The 17,500-nt window shown below is 47.4% G+C and overlaps 1 protein-coding gene across 1 annotated transcript; it reads left to right on the top strand.

Annotated features, from left to right (window-relative positions):
- Positions 1 to 9,083: 9,083 nt before the first annotated feature.
- gata2b (GATA binding protein 2b) lies at positions 9,084 to 16,750 on the top strand. Its single transcript, XM_030375388.1, has 6 exons — positions 9,084 to 9,311; positions 9,684 to 10,146; positions 10,652 to 11,173; positions 12,652 to 12,797; positions 14,140 to 14,265; positions 15,031 to 16,750. The coding sequence occupies exons 2-6, from the start codon at positions 9,918 to 9,920 to the stop codon at positions 15,289 to 15,291; spliced, it is 1,284 nt and encodes a 427-aa protein (XP_030231248.1). The 5' UTR covers positions 9,084 to 9,311; positions 9,684 to 9,917; the 3' UTR covers positions 15,292 to 16,750.
- Positions 16,751 to 17,500: the final 750 nt, after the last annotated feature.

Here is a 17,500-nt window from a genome sequence, read left to right as displayed (position 1 = left end):
GAGAGATACATAGGGAAATAGAGGAAGGAGACTCCAGTTGTAGCCCACAGATGGTCCGATGAGGTTTTACACCTAACAGAGAAGAGTTTATTCTGGCTGAGGTCTCTTTTCTCTCTTACTTGCCATCCTCCGTCACCCCTGCTTTCCCAGAACCACACACACACACACACACACACACGCACACACACACACACACACACACACACACACACACACACAGACACACACACACACAAACTATGACGGGAAATATATTTATAACTCATCACTCTCTCCCACACACACGCATACACACATGCCAGTAAGTGCCTATGTCAGCATGTGTCTCTTATCTCCTCTCATCTCCTCTCCTCTCCTCTCTCCTCCATTCCTCTCTCCTCCTCTCCTGGCCTGGGCCCAATGGCTGCTCGTGTGTGTGTGTGTGTGTGTGTGTGTGTGTGTGTGTGTGTGTGTGTGTGTGTGTGTGTGTGTGTGTGTGTGTGTGTGTGTGTGTGTGTGTGTGTGTGTGTGTGTGTGTGTGTGTGTCTGTCTATAAGTGTGTTTGTGTGTGTCTGGGTCTGTGTGGGTGTCTGCAAGTCTGTGTGTGTGTGTGTGTGTGTGTGTGTGTGTGTGTGTGTGTGTGAGTGTGTGTGTGTGTGTGTGTGTGTGTGTGTGTGTGTGTGTGTGTGTGTGTGTGTGTGTGTGTGTGTGTGTGTGTGTGTGTGTGTGTTTGTGTGTGTGTGTGTGTGTGTGTGTGTGTGTGTGTGTGTGTGTGTGTGTGTGTGTGTGTGTGTGTGTGTGTGTGTGTGTTTGTCTGTAAGTGTGTTTTTTGTGAGTGTACAATAGTGTGGTTAAATCTGTCATGGCCTCACTATATAAATATTGATATGTTCCCATCAAATCTCTTGAAATTACGTGTTATAACATAACGTGTGCATGTCGGGTCTGATGTGTGCAGCAAAGCGTCTGAGCTCCATCATTATATCGGTGTAAAAAAACGATGAAACCTCCACTAGTGCTTGTCTTGTGCTCTGCACAAGACAAGCACTAGTGGAGGTTTTATCGTTTTTTTACACCGATATAATGAGCAGGTTTTATGTGCAGGTTTTATCCTGCACAAGAGCATCCACTAGGCTCCATGCTCTGGATCCACAAGCCTCCCTGCTCTGGATCCACTAGCCTCCCTGCTCTAGATCCACTAGCCTCCCTGCTCTGGATCCACTAGCCTCCCTGCTCTGGATCCACTAGCCTCCCTGCTCTGGATCCACTAGGCTCCATGCTCTGGATCCACTAGCCTCCCTGCTCTGGATCCACTAGCCTCCCTGCTCTGGATCCACTAGCCTCCCTGCTCTGCCTCCTCTGTACCTCCTCCTCAGACCTCCTCCTTCAGGCCGTTGCTGTGATGGGGCCTGCTGTCCATCATGGAGGAACCAGGAGGAACCGGCCCCGGCTCACCACAGTATCCTGCAGCGTCTGGAGCCACTGATAGGCGGCACCGGCACGTTGCCCCGAGGCCGGAAACCCAAGCCGGGGCAACGGTTAGCCTGTGTGCCTGCTTCTGAGGGGCCTTTAGGGCCCCCGAAGGAAAGGGGGCTTCACGTGTAGCCTGCTCCATGTGCAGTTATAGAGAAAACCGACAACATCGACACACACAGCGAACCCCCTCAGTCGGGGGTCACATGCACAAGAGGAAGAGATGCCAGCAGAAAGACCTCCTTCTCCTTCCCCAAATCACCATTCAAATGATCAACATCACAAGTGTGTCCGCAATGCAACTATTAGCCACCCTGTATATCACTCCTCTCACTCTCTCACCGGGAAAGAGAGTAATACCAGAGGAACGTGAATATGAACATTAAGGAGAAAATAACTAAATAACAGCAGTTTGCGATCTTCCTGACACAACAAGATTGTGAAAAACACAGAGCCCGATATGACATGCTGCTACCGACAACAGAGAGATGCTTTGTGCATCGTTATTAAATCAATCTTTGTTCCAGCAGAGGGCGCTGTTGTTTAACTAGTTGAAGACCTCGGTGACCATTCTCTCATCCTCCGAATTCAAGAAGCGACTAGAAAAAAACAAAAAGTCGCTCAGAAACAAAACACATTGTTAACTAAAAGTCAAACTGTTATACATTGGTACCATACATATATTGGTAAATTTTGAACCTGAAAGTTAGTATTGTAATACTAAAACAGATGCCATTCTTCTGCATATTCTAGAAGTTTCTTTGCAGTGCTTTGTGCCACAAGGCCATTTCTGCTTTCAAAATGTAATTATTGTGCCTCCTTATGCCGAGTGTGTCTCAGTGTGAGCCAAGTAGAAGCCAAATTCATAACCATAATCCTTCTCAATTAAATAAGATGAGAACAAAAGCCTCATCTTATTTTGCGCGTAAATAGTGAACATGAGGCTGTAATATCCGTCTCAGACACTGGGGGCGCCCTAGGGGAGCAGGGCCTTCAGCTGAGGCGCTCACTGCGGCTGTCAGTGATGGTTTCTTCACAACGAATTTATATATTCTCCATAGAAAATAACTATTTTGATCCGCAAAGTGAGAAAAGTGATGGAAAAAGACCAAATGAACTGAACAGAGGAGAAACAGCAGAAGGAGGCTCTGTCTGCCGTCGCCGCGGAGATGATGTTGACGTGCGGGGGGCTGAGAGGGGGGAGGAGGGGGGAGGAGGGGGGAGGAGGGGGGGAGAGGTGTGAGAGAGGAAGCGTGAGCGGGTGGTGTTGCCAAGGTGTGTGGAGCAGCCGGCCGTTGGTGTTCAGACCACAGGGCCCACTACCAGAGCTGCGATCCGTTTGAAACCGGAATCCAGTGAAGCAAGTGTATCCTGATGTGGTGAGAGCGCAGGGGACAGCTGAGGGGGAGAGGGGGGGAGAGGGGGAGAAGGGGGGGAGAGGGGGAGGGTCCTGGGGGGTTTCACTCCTTTATTCAGTCTCGGCTCCTCTAGTATGGGGGTGGGGGGGGGGTGGGGAGGTAGGGGGTGGGTTGAGGCCTGATCGCTCATTTTAGTGTTAATGGAATTGGTCCCAGTGGGCTCCAGTGGGCCCACTTGGCCCCAGTAGGCCCACTGGGCCGATGGGGTCGGAGGGCAGTGAGCTGCTCGCTGAGGGCCCGATCAGACGTCACCACAGTGGGTTCCTGTTGGGGGCCCCCTGGGGGAGCAGACGGGTCACCAGATAGTGTGAGACCACAGAATCCATAGATTGAGTGCATATGAAGCTGATAGTTCTGGATGAAGGGGAAATGACGACGACAGGTTCATAGGCTGCGATGCATGTGACCACTAGAGGGCGGAAGAAACATCTGTACGTTCATATACTATATCCGTATATATTAAAGATACATTCAATCTTTAGAACGAAGAGATGGCCGCTCCAACAGGGCATCTGATAGTCTGAAAATCACTTTGCATAAATTAAACACATTATAACCTGTTGTTGACTCATCCATGGAAAAATGATTATCTGAAATGTGTGACGACTGGACTGAGGCGAAGTGGTGGGGATGTGGTCTCTCTCTTTTTACTCGCTCTCTCTATCTCTCCCTCCCTTCCTCTCTCTATCCCTCCCTCTCTCCCTCTCTTCCTCTCTCTCTCTCTCTCTCTCTCTCTCTCTCTCTCTCTCTCTCTCTCCCTCCCTCCCTCTGACACCTGCAGAGAGTAACTTGCTGTGGTCCATAGCAAACAGAAATACCGCAGACGATGCTGTGACGAGAGGGTCACAGTGCCTGTGTGTGTATGTGTGTGTGTGTGTGTGTGTGTGTGTTTGTGTGTGTATCTGTGGCTCGCTATGTGTGTTTCTGCGTGGGTGTGTGAGTGTGTTGGTTTCTGTGTGAGTGTGTGAGTGTGTGTGTGCGTGTGCGGGTGTGTGTGTGTGTGTGTGTGTGTGTGTGTGTGTGTATGTGTGTGCATGGGGGGGATGGGAGGGGGTGCTCTACAAACACGCTTCCAGATTCTTCTTTCTGTTATTCTGAGAATAACTAAACAAATGTATTTCAACTGCTCTCTGCAGTTGAAATCAGGGGGGTGTGTGTGTGTGAGAGAGACTAGTTGAAATCTACTTGTTTCGTTCTTCTCAGAATATCAGAAAGAAGAATCTGGAAGAGTGTTTGAAGAGCAAACACACACACACACACACACAAACACAAACACACACACACACACACACACACACACACACCCTCAGAACACCTGAGAGAGGGAACGCTCATGTGGGTACTGGAGGACCCGCTCTCATTCCCATCTCTGTTCGTTGATCTGTCTCCCCCCTCACCCTCTGTTATCCACCGTGTGATTGGCTCTGATCTAGTGCAGCATGCATGTGTTGAAGAAGGTTGCAAACACACACACACACACATACAAACAGAAACACACACACACACACACACACACACACACACACACACACACACACACACACACACACACACACACACACACACACACACACACACACACACACACACACACACACACACACACGCAGTCACACAGACACCTACCCATAACTGGGATTTAAAAATAAATATATATTGAGAGCTGTTTAACAGACGGGTTCGAGACAACAATTTTGGCCGAACATCTGTGGCTGAAGGAGCAGACATTGAGTGACATGTTGTTAGTGACATGGTAGCCTTATTGTAAACGCTGACTTCCTGGGCAGGAACCAAAGTAGCGAACTTATGACCTCTAATGATTTTGAATAAACACTTTCTCACGGCTATTAGGATTATGCATATTCCATTTGTGATTTTCAAACACTAGTTGTATAACCCATCAGCAATCTGCGAGCTAGTAATATTTTCCAAACAACTAGTAGGCCTAATTAAACTCGTGAAGATTTCCTCACTTGTAGGAAGTGTTCATTCTTATCAGACGGTCCGAACTCTACTGCCGCTGCTGGTCTCCCGTCCCGCCGCTGGGTGTCGTTGTTCGCCTGCTGGCCACCCGTTCCGCCGCTGGGGATCGCTGATCACCTGCTGGTCGCCCATTCCGCCGCTGGGTGTCGCAGTTCGCCTGCTCAGAACCAGGACGTGATCGAGGAGCGACAGGAGCCTTTAGGACGGGATGGATCACTAGTGTGGTGTTGACCAGTGATTTCTGATCACCACCAGAGTATCGTGGCGTACAGGCCGTCTCTGTGAGCCTAATGCTCCTCAGAGGACAGCGCTTTGGGAAGGAGAAGGAAGAACATCTTGTTGTTGTGTGACTTTGACCTTCTCGGGAGAAAGATAAGTAATTCTGGACAATAATCTGACAAAGAAATGAAAAAAAAACTCGGGGCTGTTATCGCTGTTGCCCTGGCGACGATCAGCAGCTCCTCACCTCTCGTCTGTTACGTTCTTCTCTGCACCGCAATAGGGTTGCGTTCTTCTCGTCACGTTCTTCTCTGCTCACCATAGCATGGTTCAGTTCTTCTCGTTACGTTCTTCTCCGCTCACCACAGCATAGTTGGCCTTTTGGAAACAGGCGTTAGTCACAGTACTAAACGAATAAACACAAATAAACATTCGTTCCTTATCGCTCACCATATTTAGTTGTGATTCTTTTTCAGGAATGTTGTGGCATAGGACTACGGCCTACTCGGAAACCAGGAGTGTAGGCCTACAGCCCACTGAACCGTTCTTCAGGAGGTTCAGATGGAGTATAGGCCTAGTGAACCGTTCTTCAGGAGGTTCAGATGTAGTGTAGGTCTGCTCGAGATGAGGTTCAAATGTCCGCAAATCTGAAACGAAGATCCGTTCAGAGTTTTCTTGAGCTTCAAAGCGACTGATGAAATAAAACGCAGGGAGCAAATCTTTATTGAACGTAGGGCGTTAGCCTACATCTGAAATAACCAACGGCAAACCAATGTTGCATAAAATTGTTTATGTTTAATAAAATTAAAATAAAACGACGATTCGTCTGCAGAATTGCGTGTGTTTGCTGAGCCGTTCTCCGTTAAATCCAACCTGAAAGGAGTAAGCTCATGATACCGCAACAAAGAGCGGATCCAAGATCCTCCAGGAGATAAAAGATGAAATAATGGAACAGCGAGATGGTTCTGCTGTCCAAACACAGGCTGGAGCCTCGGAACATGCAGGACATTAAACTTGTAAATATCGACCCCCAGCGCCCCCACCCACCCCACCCCCCGTGTCTCACTCAGAGATCTGCAGCCGACGATGCCTTCCCTGCACGGGATGGATTTGTTGTGAGTTTGAAAGGCGGCGATAATCTGGGGGAGCGAGATAAGAAATGCCATTTATTCCACGGCACTTTGGAGCCTATTTCCCGGGCCGATCAGCCCTATTCTCCCGACACCTCCAGCAGCTCGCTGATAACGATTAGGCTATTTATTATCTTCACAAAGAACAAAGATTAGCCGGCACCGATGAAAAATTACCCAGGGATGGGTTATAATCACAGGGACCACGGATCTACAGGCAGCCGATTTATAAACCCCTACATGGCAGGATAGAACGTTATTATATAATACTAATACTAATAATAATAATAATAATAATAATAATAATAATAATAATAATAATAATAATAATAATAATAAAATAATAAGAAGTATAAGAATAAGAAAATAATAATAAAATAAAATAATAATAATGACATTGATAATGACAATAACATAATAATAACACAATAATCATGATGATAATAATAAATAATATAATAAATAATAAAATAATGGTAATGATCATTCTAATAATAAAACCTAATAGCCCAATTTATAACATAATAATAATGAAATAATAAATAAATAATAAAATAATAATAATGATAATAATAGGCTAAATAAATAATAAAATAATAATGATGTTAAGGATAATAAAAAGGATAATAATAATAACAACAATAAGAAGAAGAAGAAGAAAAGTAATAACAATATCTAAGTATTTTTTTATATATATATATACGCAATATCATTATATAATGCTATAGCCTACTGCCTCATGCCTAAAAATAAATTAGAAATGGCATAACTGACTTACATTTATATATTTTTTTTAAAACTAAATAGCATAGTTTTTTTGCAACTGTAATTCATTTGCGTGGGCTCAATTACTTTTTTAAGTAGCCTCTTCGTCCCACGCGGGTTAAATGTACTTTAAGAGCTTTTGTTCCTCATAAGCTAGGCCTCCCTCTCAGCCGAGGAATTAATGAGGAGGAGGCTGGTCTGTGATCAGTGGAGGCTGGTCTGTGATCAGTGGAGGCTAGTCTGTGATCAGTGGAGGCTGGTCTGTGATCAGTGGAGGCTAGTGATCAGTGGAGGTCTGTGATCAGTGCGGCAGGTCTCTGATCAGTGGTAGCTTGTCTCTGATCAGTGGAGGCTGTTCTCTGATCAGTGAAGGCTGGTCTCTGATCAGCTCTTATCGCGTCAGATCAGAAGGCCTCACAGCACCGTTTCAATGCTGATGATGTTTAATCTTTACGTTCAAATTCGATTTGGTGAAATTTCAATTTTGAAGAGAATAATTCTCTCCCTAAATCATTGGGATCGGAACAATCAAGGGAAAATAATAAAGATATAGAGAGAGATAGAGAGATAGAGATATATAGAGCGGGCGATAGAGAGATAGTGAGCGACAGAAAGATATAAAAGATATAGATAGAGCGATAGAGAGAGATAGAAAGAGAGAGATAGAGAGATAGATAGACAGACAGACAGACAGACAGACAGACAGACAGACAGACAGACAGACAGACAGACAGACAGACAGACAGACAGACAGACAGACAGACAGACAGACAGACAGACAGACAGACAGACAGACAGATACTGATAGATAGATACTGATAGATAGATACTGATAGATAGATAGATAGATAGATAGATAGATAGATAGATAGATAGATAGATAGATAGATAGATAGATAGATAGATAGATAGATAGATAGATAGATAGATAGATAGATAGATAGATAGTTTATGTAAACATATTATTTATATACATGATCAGCTCTTATATAAACATCTCGAAATGCACATATAAGGGTGCATTTATTTGAAATATAATTTAAGCATCAAACGACTCAATCTCAGTGCTGAGATCTCAGCACGGCAGAGACTGTTTGCATTATTAATTAGAAATATATCACCTGCCGGGGATCGTTTGAGAGCGCTGCTCGATGGCCAGTGCGTCCCGCGGCCCCGTGCGTCCCGCGGCCCCGTGCGTCCCGCGGCCCCGTGCAGAAGTTAATTTCTTGAATTCTCCAATGGGACGCAATGGCGTCAGGATCAGCGCGGCCCGGTCGGAGACCCTCCGGTTACCGTCCGCTCGAGGAGGCCCGTACCTCCTGCTCACCTGACTGCATGGATACCGGAGAGACGGAGAGACAGACAGACACACAAACAGACAGACACACAGACACACAGACTGACAGACAGAAGGAGGGACAGATAGACCGACAGTAGAGAGAAAGATAGATAGATAGATAGATAGATAGAAACAGATAGATAGATAGAGATAGATAGATAGATAGATAGATAGATAGATAGATAGATAGATAGATAGATAGATAGATAGATAGATAGAGAGATAGAGAGATAGAGAGATAGAGAGATAGATAGATAGATAGATAGATAGATAGATAGATAGATAGATAGATACTGATAGACTAATGGATTATTGTTAACAAGAATATGAATGAAGTTATTATTATTATAATAATATCATCATTATTATTATTGTTATATTATATTTTTGTTATGATTATTATGACTGTTATTATGAGGCCTAATATTATTATGAATACCAATAATAGTAATATCATGGTGTCGACATTTTGGGCTCTTTGCGTCTTTAACCAAAACAGAAATGCGCTGAATAACGGGGAGACACACACACACACACACACACACACACACACACACACACACACACACACACACACACACACACACACACACACACACACACACACACACACACACACACACACACACACACAAACACACACACACACACACACACACACACACACAAACACACACACACACACACACACACACACACACACACACACACACACACACACACACACAAAAACCAACAGACACGTGGAGCGGAGGAGAAGGGAGAGTAGGGGGAGGGCCAGACCGCAGGTTGGCAGCAGCGATATTCCATTGGCTGTTCCGGAGTCAGATCTTTATTTAAGTCTCCGTCAGCCGGTGGAGCTGCAGTCACACCGAAGCCCCCCTGGACCCGTCACACGTCACACACACACACCGATACCTTGAGGTCGAGCTCTTCACAAGGAGAGCCGTTTTTTCAGAGAGCAGTTCATCGACGTCCCGGTGGGGAGATCGAACAGGAGTCACGGTAAGGTCTCCACCGAGTCCCGCTCTGCCTGAAGTGTCCCCCCTGCGGTTTAAACGTTAAGGTGTGGAGAGGTGCTCGTGTTGTTGTGTGTTTACGGTGTTGGGTGTGGAGAGGTGCTCGTGATGTTTTGTGTTTACGGTGTTGGGTTTGGAGAGAGGGTCGTGATGTTGTGTGTTTACGGTGTGGAGAGGGGTGCTGGATGTTGGGTGTTTGCGGGGTTGGATGTGGAGAAGGGGTCGTGGTGTTATTGTGTGTGTTAACGGTGTTGTGTGAGGGTCCCGATGATGTGTCTGTCGGACAGGACGTCATCAGAACACGTTCACGTCCCACGAACCGCTCCGGGACGTTAACATTCCCATTTGTCATTCTCAGGTTCGCGGCGCGCGGCCCGATGTCGCCCTGCGCGAGACAGAGAAACCACGGCATTGTGTGGAGGATCAACCGGAACCCCGCTGCGCATAAGGAGAAGAACCCCGCCGCTTTTGGAACGTGGACTTAAACTGACGCGCGTGAAGGCTGTTAAAAAGATTGGCGCGCGGAAGAAGAGTGGACCCCCCCCCCCCCCCTCACTTTCACCTCTGACCGGATATCATTACTCCACCTGAGATGGAGGTCTCGAGCGAGCAGCAGCGGTGGCTGCACCACCACGCCGTCCTGAACGGACAGCACTCGGACCACCACCACCCGGGCCTCGCGCACGGCGGCTACCTGGAGCCCGCAGCGCCGCTGCTGCCGCCCGACGAGGTGGACGTGTTCTTCAACCACCTGGACGCCGGCGGGAACCCCTACTACCACCCCGCGGCTCGGGCCCGGGCCTCCTACGGCCAGGCGCACGGTGGGCTCACGCGCTTTACTGGAGATTTAACCGGAGCACGCGGAAATGGATCAATAATTGATGTTTCTGGGATTTCATTAATTCGATACTAGTGTCCGTTTTAAATCTTAAAAAAAAGAGCCAGTTGTGAATGGTTTAAACTCGTTCTTCAGATGTAGTTTACACGACATAGTTCTCGTTTGAGGATCAAATTCAGTTGAAATAATACGATTAACGCCATAATAAATAATACAATTATAAACGATAATAAATACATATGTTGTATGTTATATTGTTGGCCCCATATAACGTAGTACTCTATGATAATCTAAACTAAAGTTCATAAGGTGCTATATGAGAGAGGTTATAGGCCTAAAGTGTCGCATATAAGGTAGGCTAATATGTAAACAGGATCTATACCAAAGATCCTCTATAAGGTACTATATGAGAGAGGTTAGATACTAAAGAGTCGCATTACGTAATATTTAAACAGGATCTATATTAAAGAGGCTCTCTCCGTCCCCAGCCCGCCTGGCCGGGCCGCAGGTCCACCGGCCGCACCTCATCCACAGCCCCACCGGGATGTCTTGGCTGGACGGCGGCAAGGCGGCGGCGCTGTCCGCCCACCACCACCCCGCCTGGGCGGCTCTGCACCCCCCAGGGCCAGGGTCACCGGGGGGCCTCTCCGCCGTCTACCCCTGCAGCAACCCCACCCCCGTCCCGGCCTCCGCCATGACCCCCACCCCCCACTCCGGCTCCCACCTATACGCCTTCCCCCCCACCCCCCCGAAGGACGTGTCCCCGGACCCGGGCTCCGCGTCCCCGGACCAGAAGGACTCCATCAAGTACCACGTGTCGGACGTGCTGAAGATGGAGGGTTCGAGCCCCCTTCGGAGCGGCCACCAGTCCCTCCACCCCCTACCGTCCTACCCCTCCTACGGCCTCCCGTCGGAGTACGGCGGGGGTCTGTTCCACCCGGGGGGTCTGCTGGGGGGGTCCCAGTCCGGGTACAACCCCAAGTGCAAAACTAAACCCCGCTCCTGCTCCGGTGAGTCCCACTTTAACGTTTCAGTATTGTGGTCGGCATAATATATATATATAATAGATAAGAAAAGCTTTTATCCGGACAACGTGGCGCAATAAATCCGAGCTGAACCGAACCCATGAACTGTCCGAATGGTGACTAAAGATGGACAATATAGCTCAGGGATTAGTTCAAAAGCATCGTGTATTAATTGTAGACTTCGGGCCTCGTCTCGACTCTCGGCGGTCGGCTCTTTTAAAGAATAAATCCTGCAGACCACTAAACATGTTCTCAGTGACTTTCATGTTTCCATAAATGGAGAAAAGCGATGAGACGAGAGCGAGCGACTCGTGAAGAGGTTGTCGGTTCGAGGCCCGCGCCGCGGGGCTGATTCCCTCTAATCCTCTTTGTTAACCGGGACTCATTACGCCCGGGCTGGCTCGTGCGGCCCTCTGGATCCGGTCCCGGGCGCGAGTCAACGGGAAGACATGAGAGGAGAAAGCGATGCAGGCCGCGCGCCACATGATATCATAATGGTATAATATAATATAATGACGCTGATATATATGTATATATATATATATATATATATATATATATATATATATATATATATATATATATATATATAGATATAGATATAGATATAGATATATATATATTTGTATAGATATAGATATAGATATAGATATAGATATACATATAGATATAGATAGATAGATAGATAGATAGATAGATAGATAGATAGATAGATAGATAGATAGATAGATAGATAGATAGATAGATAGATAGATAGATAGATAGATAGATAGATAGATAGATAGATATTAACAGCTACACAGATCCACGAGCTATGTCCCATAACGTTCTCCCACTCACTGTTCATCATGATCAATTCTACAAGTTAGAAATCAGAAAAATAAACACTTTGACCCTCGTGGGGTGAAGGATGGAATAATTATCGGCGCTTAATTATTCCTTAAAGGCGATAGAGTTCCCTTAGAGACAGAAGGGCGAAGCGGTGACGATCCTAGGGTTGCAATGCACGTGCGTGTGAACGACTGTTCGCGCGCAAAACACACGCACACACACACGCACGCGCACGCACACGCACATGGTTGTGAGATACTTGTGAAGGCCGTGTTCAGTTCAGTGTTTGCTCGCGCAGCGACGTTACCGCTGATTGATTTAATAATTCAGGACTAGGTTCAGATTGACTTTATACAGTAATTAATGTTCAGATTGATTTTATAATCTTGAACTACGTTCAGATTGGCATATCGGTGTATTCTTATATATATATTTTTCCCTCCCTTAAATTTTAGAAGAGGCTAAAATATAACCAGACCCCCCACACACACACACACACACACACACACACACACACACACACACACACACACACACACACACACACACACACACACACACACACACACACACACACACACACTCGTTTAATATGTGATATTAAACGAAGGGTCTCCCTCGCTGTGTTCCAGAGGGCCGTGAGTGTGTGAACTGCGGGGCCACGTCTACCCCGCTGTGGCGCCGCGACGGGACGGGGCACTACCTGTGCAACGCGTGCGGCCTGTACCACAAGATGAACGGGCAGAACCGGCCGCTCATCAAGCCCAAGAGACGCCTGGTGAGTCCGCCTTACATTCTGATATAGAGAGCCACGAGTAAGAGGGGCCCAGAGAGGGAAGGGGGGGGGGGGGGGGGGGGGGGGGGTTGGGGGGGGTTTGACCGAAGCACAATCGCAGGAAAGTGATATTTTCCCGAACAGCTTCCTGGAATTGTTTTCCCGGCTCACCTTGTGCTCCTTCGCCCATCCCCGTGGCTCCGCGACCCGTTATTACCGCCTTAGAGGGGGGGGGGGGGGGGTCCCGGGCTAACCCTAGTAACCCTGTATGAAGTATTATTACAAGCGCAGGGCCAGCGAGCAGATAGCAGCCGCTGCGTTCAGGTCTGCTGCTCTGCGGGCCCAGCCTGCAGGCCCCTCCGGCTGCGACACTGAAACACCGCCATAGTAATTCATAATGGATACTAACTCAGAACTCAACGGTTTAAATAGCTTATTTATTCCTTTATTCCTTTACGTGTTAATTCCTAATACTTGTACAACAATAGATGAGATATTTTAGTGGTTCTTATTCTTATTAGTATAATTATAATTATTATGGACTACTGGGGAGGACTAGTGACCCGGTTCAAGGTCTGGTTCTGGAGGACTAGTGACCCGGCTCAGGGTCTGGTTCTGGAGGACTAGTGACCCGGCTCAGGGTCTGGTTCTGGAGGACTAGTAACCCGGTTCAAGGTCTGGTTCTGGAGGACTAGTGACCCGGCTCAGGGTCTGGTTCTGGAGGACTAGTGACCCGGTTCAAGGTCTGGTTCTGGAGGACTAGTGACCCGGTTCAGGGTCTGGTTCTGGAGGACTAGTGACCCGGCTCAGGGTCTGGTTCTGGAGGACTAGTGACCCAGTTCAAGGTCTGGTTCTGTTCTTTAGGACTAGTGACCCGGCTCAGGGTCCCTGGACCAGTAGAGCTGGTCTCGCTGGACCAGTGGGTCTAACCAGTGTGTTTCTCCGTCTCTAACTGGTCTACAACTGGTCTCTAACTGGTCTCTAACTGGTCTCTAACTGGTCTCTAACTGGCCTCTAACTGGTCTCTAACTGGTCTCTAACTGGTGGGTTTCTCCGTCTCTAACGGGTCTCTAACGGGTCTCTAACTGGTCTCTAACTGGTCTCTAACTGGTCTCTAACTGGCCTCTAACTGGTCTCTAACTGGTCTCTAACTGGTGGGTTTCTCCGTCTCTAACGGGTCTCTAACGGGTCTCTAACTGGTCTCTAACTGGTCTCTAACTGGTCTCTAACGGGTCTCTAACTGGTCTCTAACTGGTCTCTAACTGGTCTCTAACGGGTCTCTAACGGGTCTCTAACGGGTCTCTAACGGGTCTCTAACTGGTCTCTAACCTGTGTGTCTCTCCAGTCTGCCGCCCGGCGAGCTGGCACCTGCTGCGCCAACTGCCAGACGACGACCACCACGCTGTGGCGGCGTAACGCCAACGGGGACCCCGTGTGCAACGCCTGCGGCCTGTACTACAAGCTGCACAACGTAAGAGGAGGGCAGCGTGTGTCTGTGTGTGTGTGTGTGTGTGTGTGTGTGTGTATGTGTGTGTGTGTGTGTGTGTGTGTGTGTGTGTGTGTGTGTGCGAGCGTGTGTGTGTGTGCGAGCATGTGAGCATGTGTGTGTGTGTGTGTGTGTGTGTGTGTGTGTGTGTGTGTGTGTGTGTGTGTGTGTGTGTGTGTGTGTGTGTGTGTGTGTGTGTGTACAAGCCAGTCTCACGGAAATACGTGACACTGTCACGTCATGTCATTTAATCTATTCATTCGTGGTCTGGGACACGTAATTTAAATTTTTTCGTGCCAATAGCGCAAATTTCAAACTAGTTCTAAAAAGAAGAGAGAAAGCAGCTACCTATTTTTCCGTTGAGGTTTGCCTACAGAGCAGCGCACCTGCATTAAATATATCCGGGAATTATCACAATTTCTCAGAATAAAAGGTGAAAGCATAAACGGGTGGCCAAAAGCTGTCATATTGTTAGAAATTTGTGCTTTGGCACAAAAAACTGAAATTGCGTGTCCCAGATCAGGATGTGTGTGTGTGTGTGTGTGTGTGTGTGTGTGTGTGTGTGTGTTTGTGTGTGTGTGTGTGTGTGTGTGTTTGTTTATGTGGGTGTGTCTTGGTTGCCATGGTGACATCATCCTTTAGAGATCCTAACATATTAACAGACCAATCACAGCATAGTAGGAACACGGAACTCAGCTCCTACTGACCCTTGACCCTTCCCTCCCCTCCCCGTCCCCCGTCCCCCCCCAGGTGAACCGGCCCCTCACCATGAAGAAGGAGGGGATTCAGACCCGCAACCGGAAGATGTCCAACAAGTCCAAGAAGAGCAAGCGCTGCAGCGAGAGCTACGAGGAGTACAAGAGCCCCCCCTTCGGCGGGCACATGTCCCTGGGACACCTCCCCCCCTTCAGCCACTCCGGACACATGCTGCCCACCCCCACCCCCATACACCCCTCCTACGGCCACCCGCACCACCCGCACCACGGCAACATGGTGGCGGCCATGTGCTGAGCCTCACCCCGATGCATCATGGGTAACTGGCGACGGAGGTGACGGACTCAGAAGGCTGACGGACCTTCAGTACCTCCAAGGCCAGAGGGGATCTCTGGGGATCACTGTGTACCATGTCCACCGAACTCTGGGCGGAGCTGGGTGGAGCTAGGTGGAGCTAGGTGGAGCTGGGTGGAGCTGGGCGGAGCTGGGCGGAGCTAGGTGGAGCTAGGTGGAGCTGGGTGGAGCTAGGTGGAGCTGGGTGGAGCTAGGTGGAGCTTGGTGGAGCTAGGTGGAGCTAGGTGGAGCTGGGTGGAGCTGGGTGGAGCTAGGTGGAGCTAGGTGGATCTAGCATCAAAGGGAGAGGCAGTAAGCTTTGGTCCAACCTGACGTTGTGGTACCAGGGGAGTCGTGGTACCCTTTGCTTCCCAGAGCGGCTTAGTGTACCTTAAGGTTGTAGGGACCCTACACCCTCAAGGTACAGAGGCTCTCTGCAGGTACATTTGTAGTTACTGTGAATATTGTACATTCTTTAGATGAACTAGAAGGGGTGGAGGACACACCTGAATGGGGCTCCTCCGAACCCTTTCAACACCTGTGCTGGATTTCTGCTCATGGACTATTTTAAAGGAATTTGGAGAAAACACAAACAAGAAAGAAGCAAGCTTCCCTTTTCTAAGTCTTGATCCGAGGCTGTTTATTGTAATTATTGTTCTTATTATAGTTTTTGTTCTTATTGTTATTCAGATAATTTATTTTCACTCACCCCTTTCTTCTACGACCGCCCCTTAAACAAAGACCCCAGGTGTGAAGATATATATTTATAAGCTGAAGCTACGACGACCATCATTTATACTCACACAACAGATCACCTTGTCTCTCCTCCCTCCATGTGTACGAGGTGTGAGAGAGAGAGAGATAGAGAGAGAGAGAGAGAGAGAGAGAGAGAGAGAGGCCCCACCCCGGCCCCTGGACCCCCTGCAGGGTGGGCGAGGGGTCAGGGGGTCACAGAGGGTAACGCCCCCCAACGTCACCCTGTCCCACGCCAAACCAACAGGAAGTGCCATATTGAATCGGGGACTCTGTTTCCCGTCTCCAGACGATAACTCGGGCCCAAAACTGTTTTTACTTGTATTCATAACGGTGCAATGGAAAGGCCAATTGAAAGGTGTACTCATATTTATTATATAAGGCTCATTGTATGTTTTTTATCATGTTGTCTGCGAGCTGTCTGGGTTATGGATTATGGATTATGGGTTATTGGTGACTTTAATCTGAGTTTAGGGGCGGTGCTCATCACCCAATGCACCATCAAGCCAAACACTCTCTCTCGGTGCCTCTACGATCTATCTATATATATATAGACCTATATATATATATATATAGCGTCCGGATGCTTGCTTTGTAACGTGTTGAGTGGAGAGACAGGTGCTGCTACATAATGCATCATGTTGATAATAAAGAATCAATTTAAATCAAACAGGGATGACTCATTATTACTCATTATTAACAAGTGTTGGGGAGCTGGGGAGTATAGAGTATATAAATATAGAGCACAGAGTATATAAATATAGTGTATAGAGTATATAAATATAGAGTATAGAGTGTATAAATAAAGAGTATAGAGTATATAAATGTAGAGCACAGAGTATATAAATATAGAGTAGATAAATATAAATATGGAGCCCAGAGTATGTAAATATAGAGTATAGGGTATATAAATAGAGAGTATAGAGTATAGAAATATAGAGTATAAAGTATAGAAACATAGAGTTAAAAGTATCGAGTATATAAATATAGAGCATCGAGTATATATTTTAATTTCTATAAAATAATTCATTCCCTGTGGTCATCCCCAAAGAGGTGAAGCCTGCACTGAGCTCTGCTGTAATTTCCTCCGAGATGGGGGATATTATTGATAAGCCATGTTGATCAATCAAACGGTACAGGGAGGATGTTCATAAAACCAAGGGCCAAGCACCAAAAATCGCTAGATTGTCCCACTCCCTGTATACAACAAAGATAGCTAGGATGAGATGCTACACAATGCAAAGTACTATTTTTAAGTGCTAGGACGTAAGAAGCTAACGCACAATCAGTACGTTAGAGGGGCCAACAGATCTATAAATATGTAGATCTATATATATAGATCTGATGGGTCGGGTCGGAGGTCCTTAATCCGGCGCAGCATGGATGTTCTGGGCTGGACACAGGTTGTGCCAGTAACAGC

This window comes from Gadus morhua, chromosome 13 (assembly GCF_902167405.1).
Source record: "Gadus morhua chromosome 13, gadMor3.0, whole genome shotgun sequence".
Taxonomy (NCBI): Eukaryota; Metazoa; Chordata; class Actinopteri; order Gadiformes; family Gadidae; genus Gadus; species Gadus morhua.
The sequence above is the reverse complement of the archived record's forward strand: the minus strand, read 5'-3'. Positions and strand labels throughout refer to the sequence as shown.

Coding starts and splice junctions, on each gene's coding strand:
- gata2b (XM_030375388.1), top strand. CDS start 9,918: ATGGAGGTCTCGAGCGAGCAGCAGCGGTGGCTGCACCACCACGCCGTC. Junction 11,174..12,651: donor TAAACCCCGCTCCTGCTCCG/GTGAGTCCCACT, acceptor GCTGTGTTCCAG/AGGGCCGTGAGTGTGTGAAC. Junction 14,266..15,030: donor TGTACTACAAGCTGCACAAC/GTAAGAGGAGGG, acceptor GTCCCCCCCCAG/GTGAACCGGCCCCTCACCAT.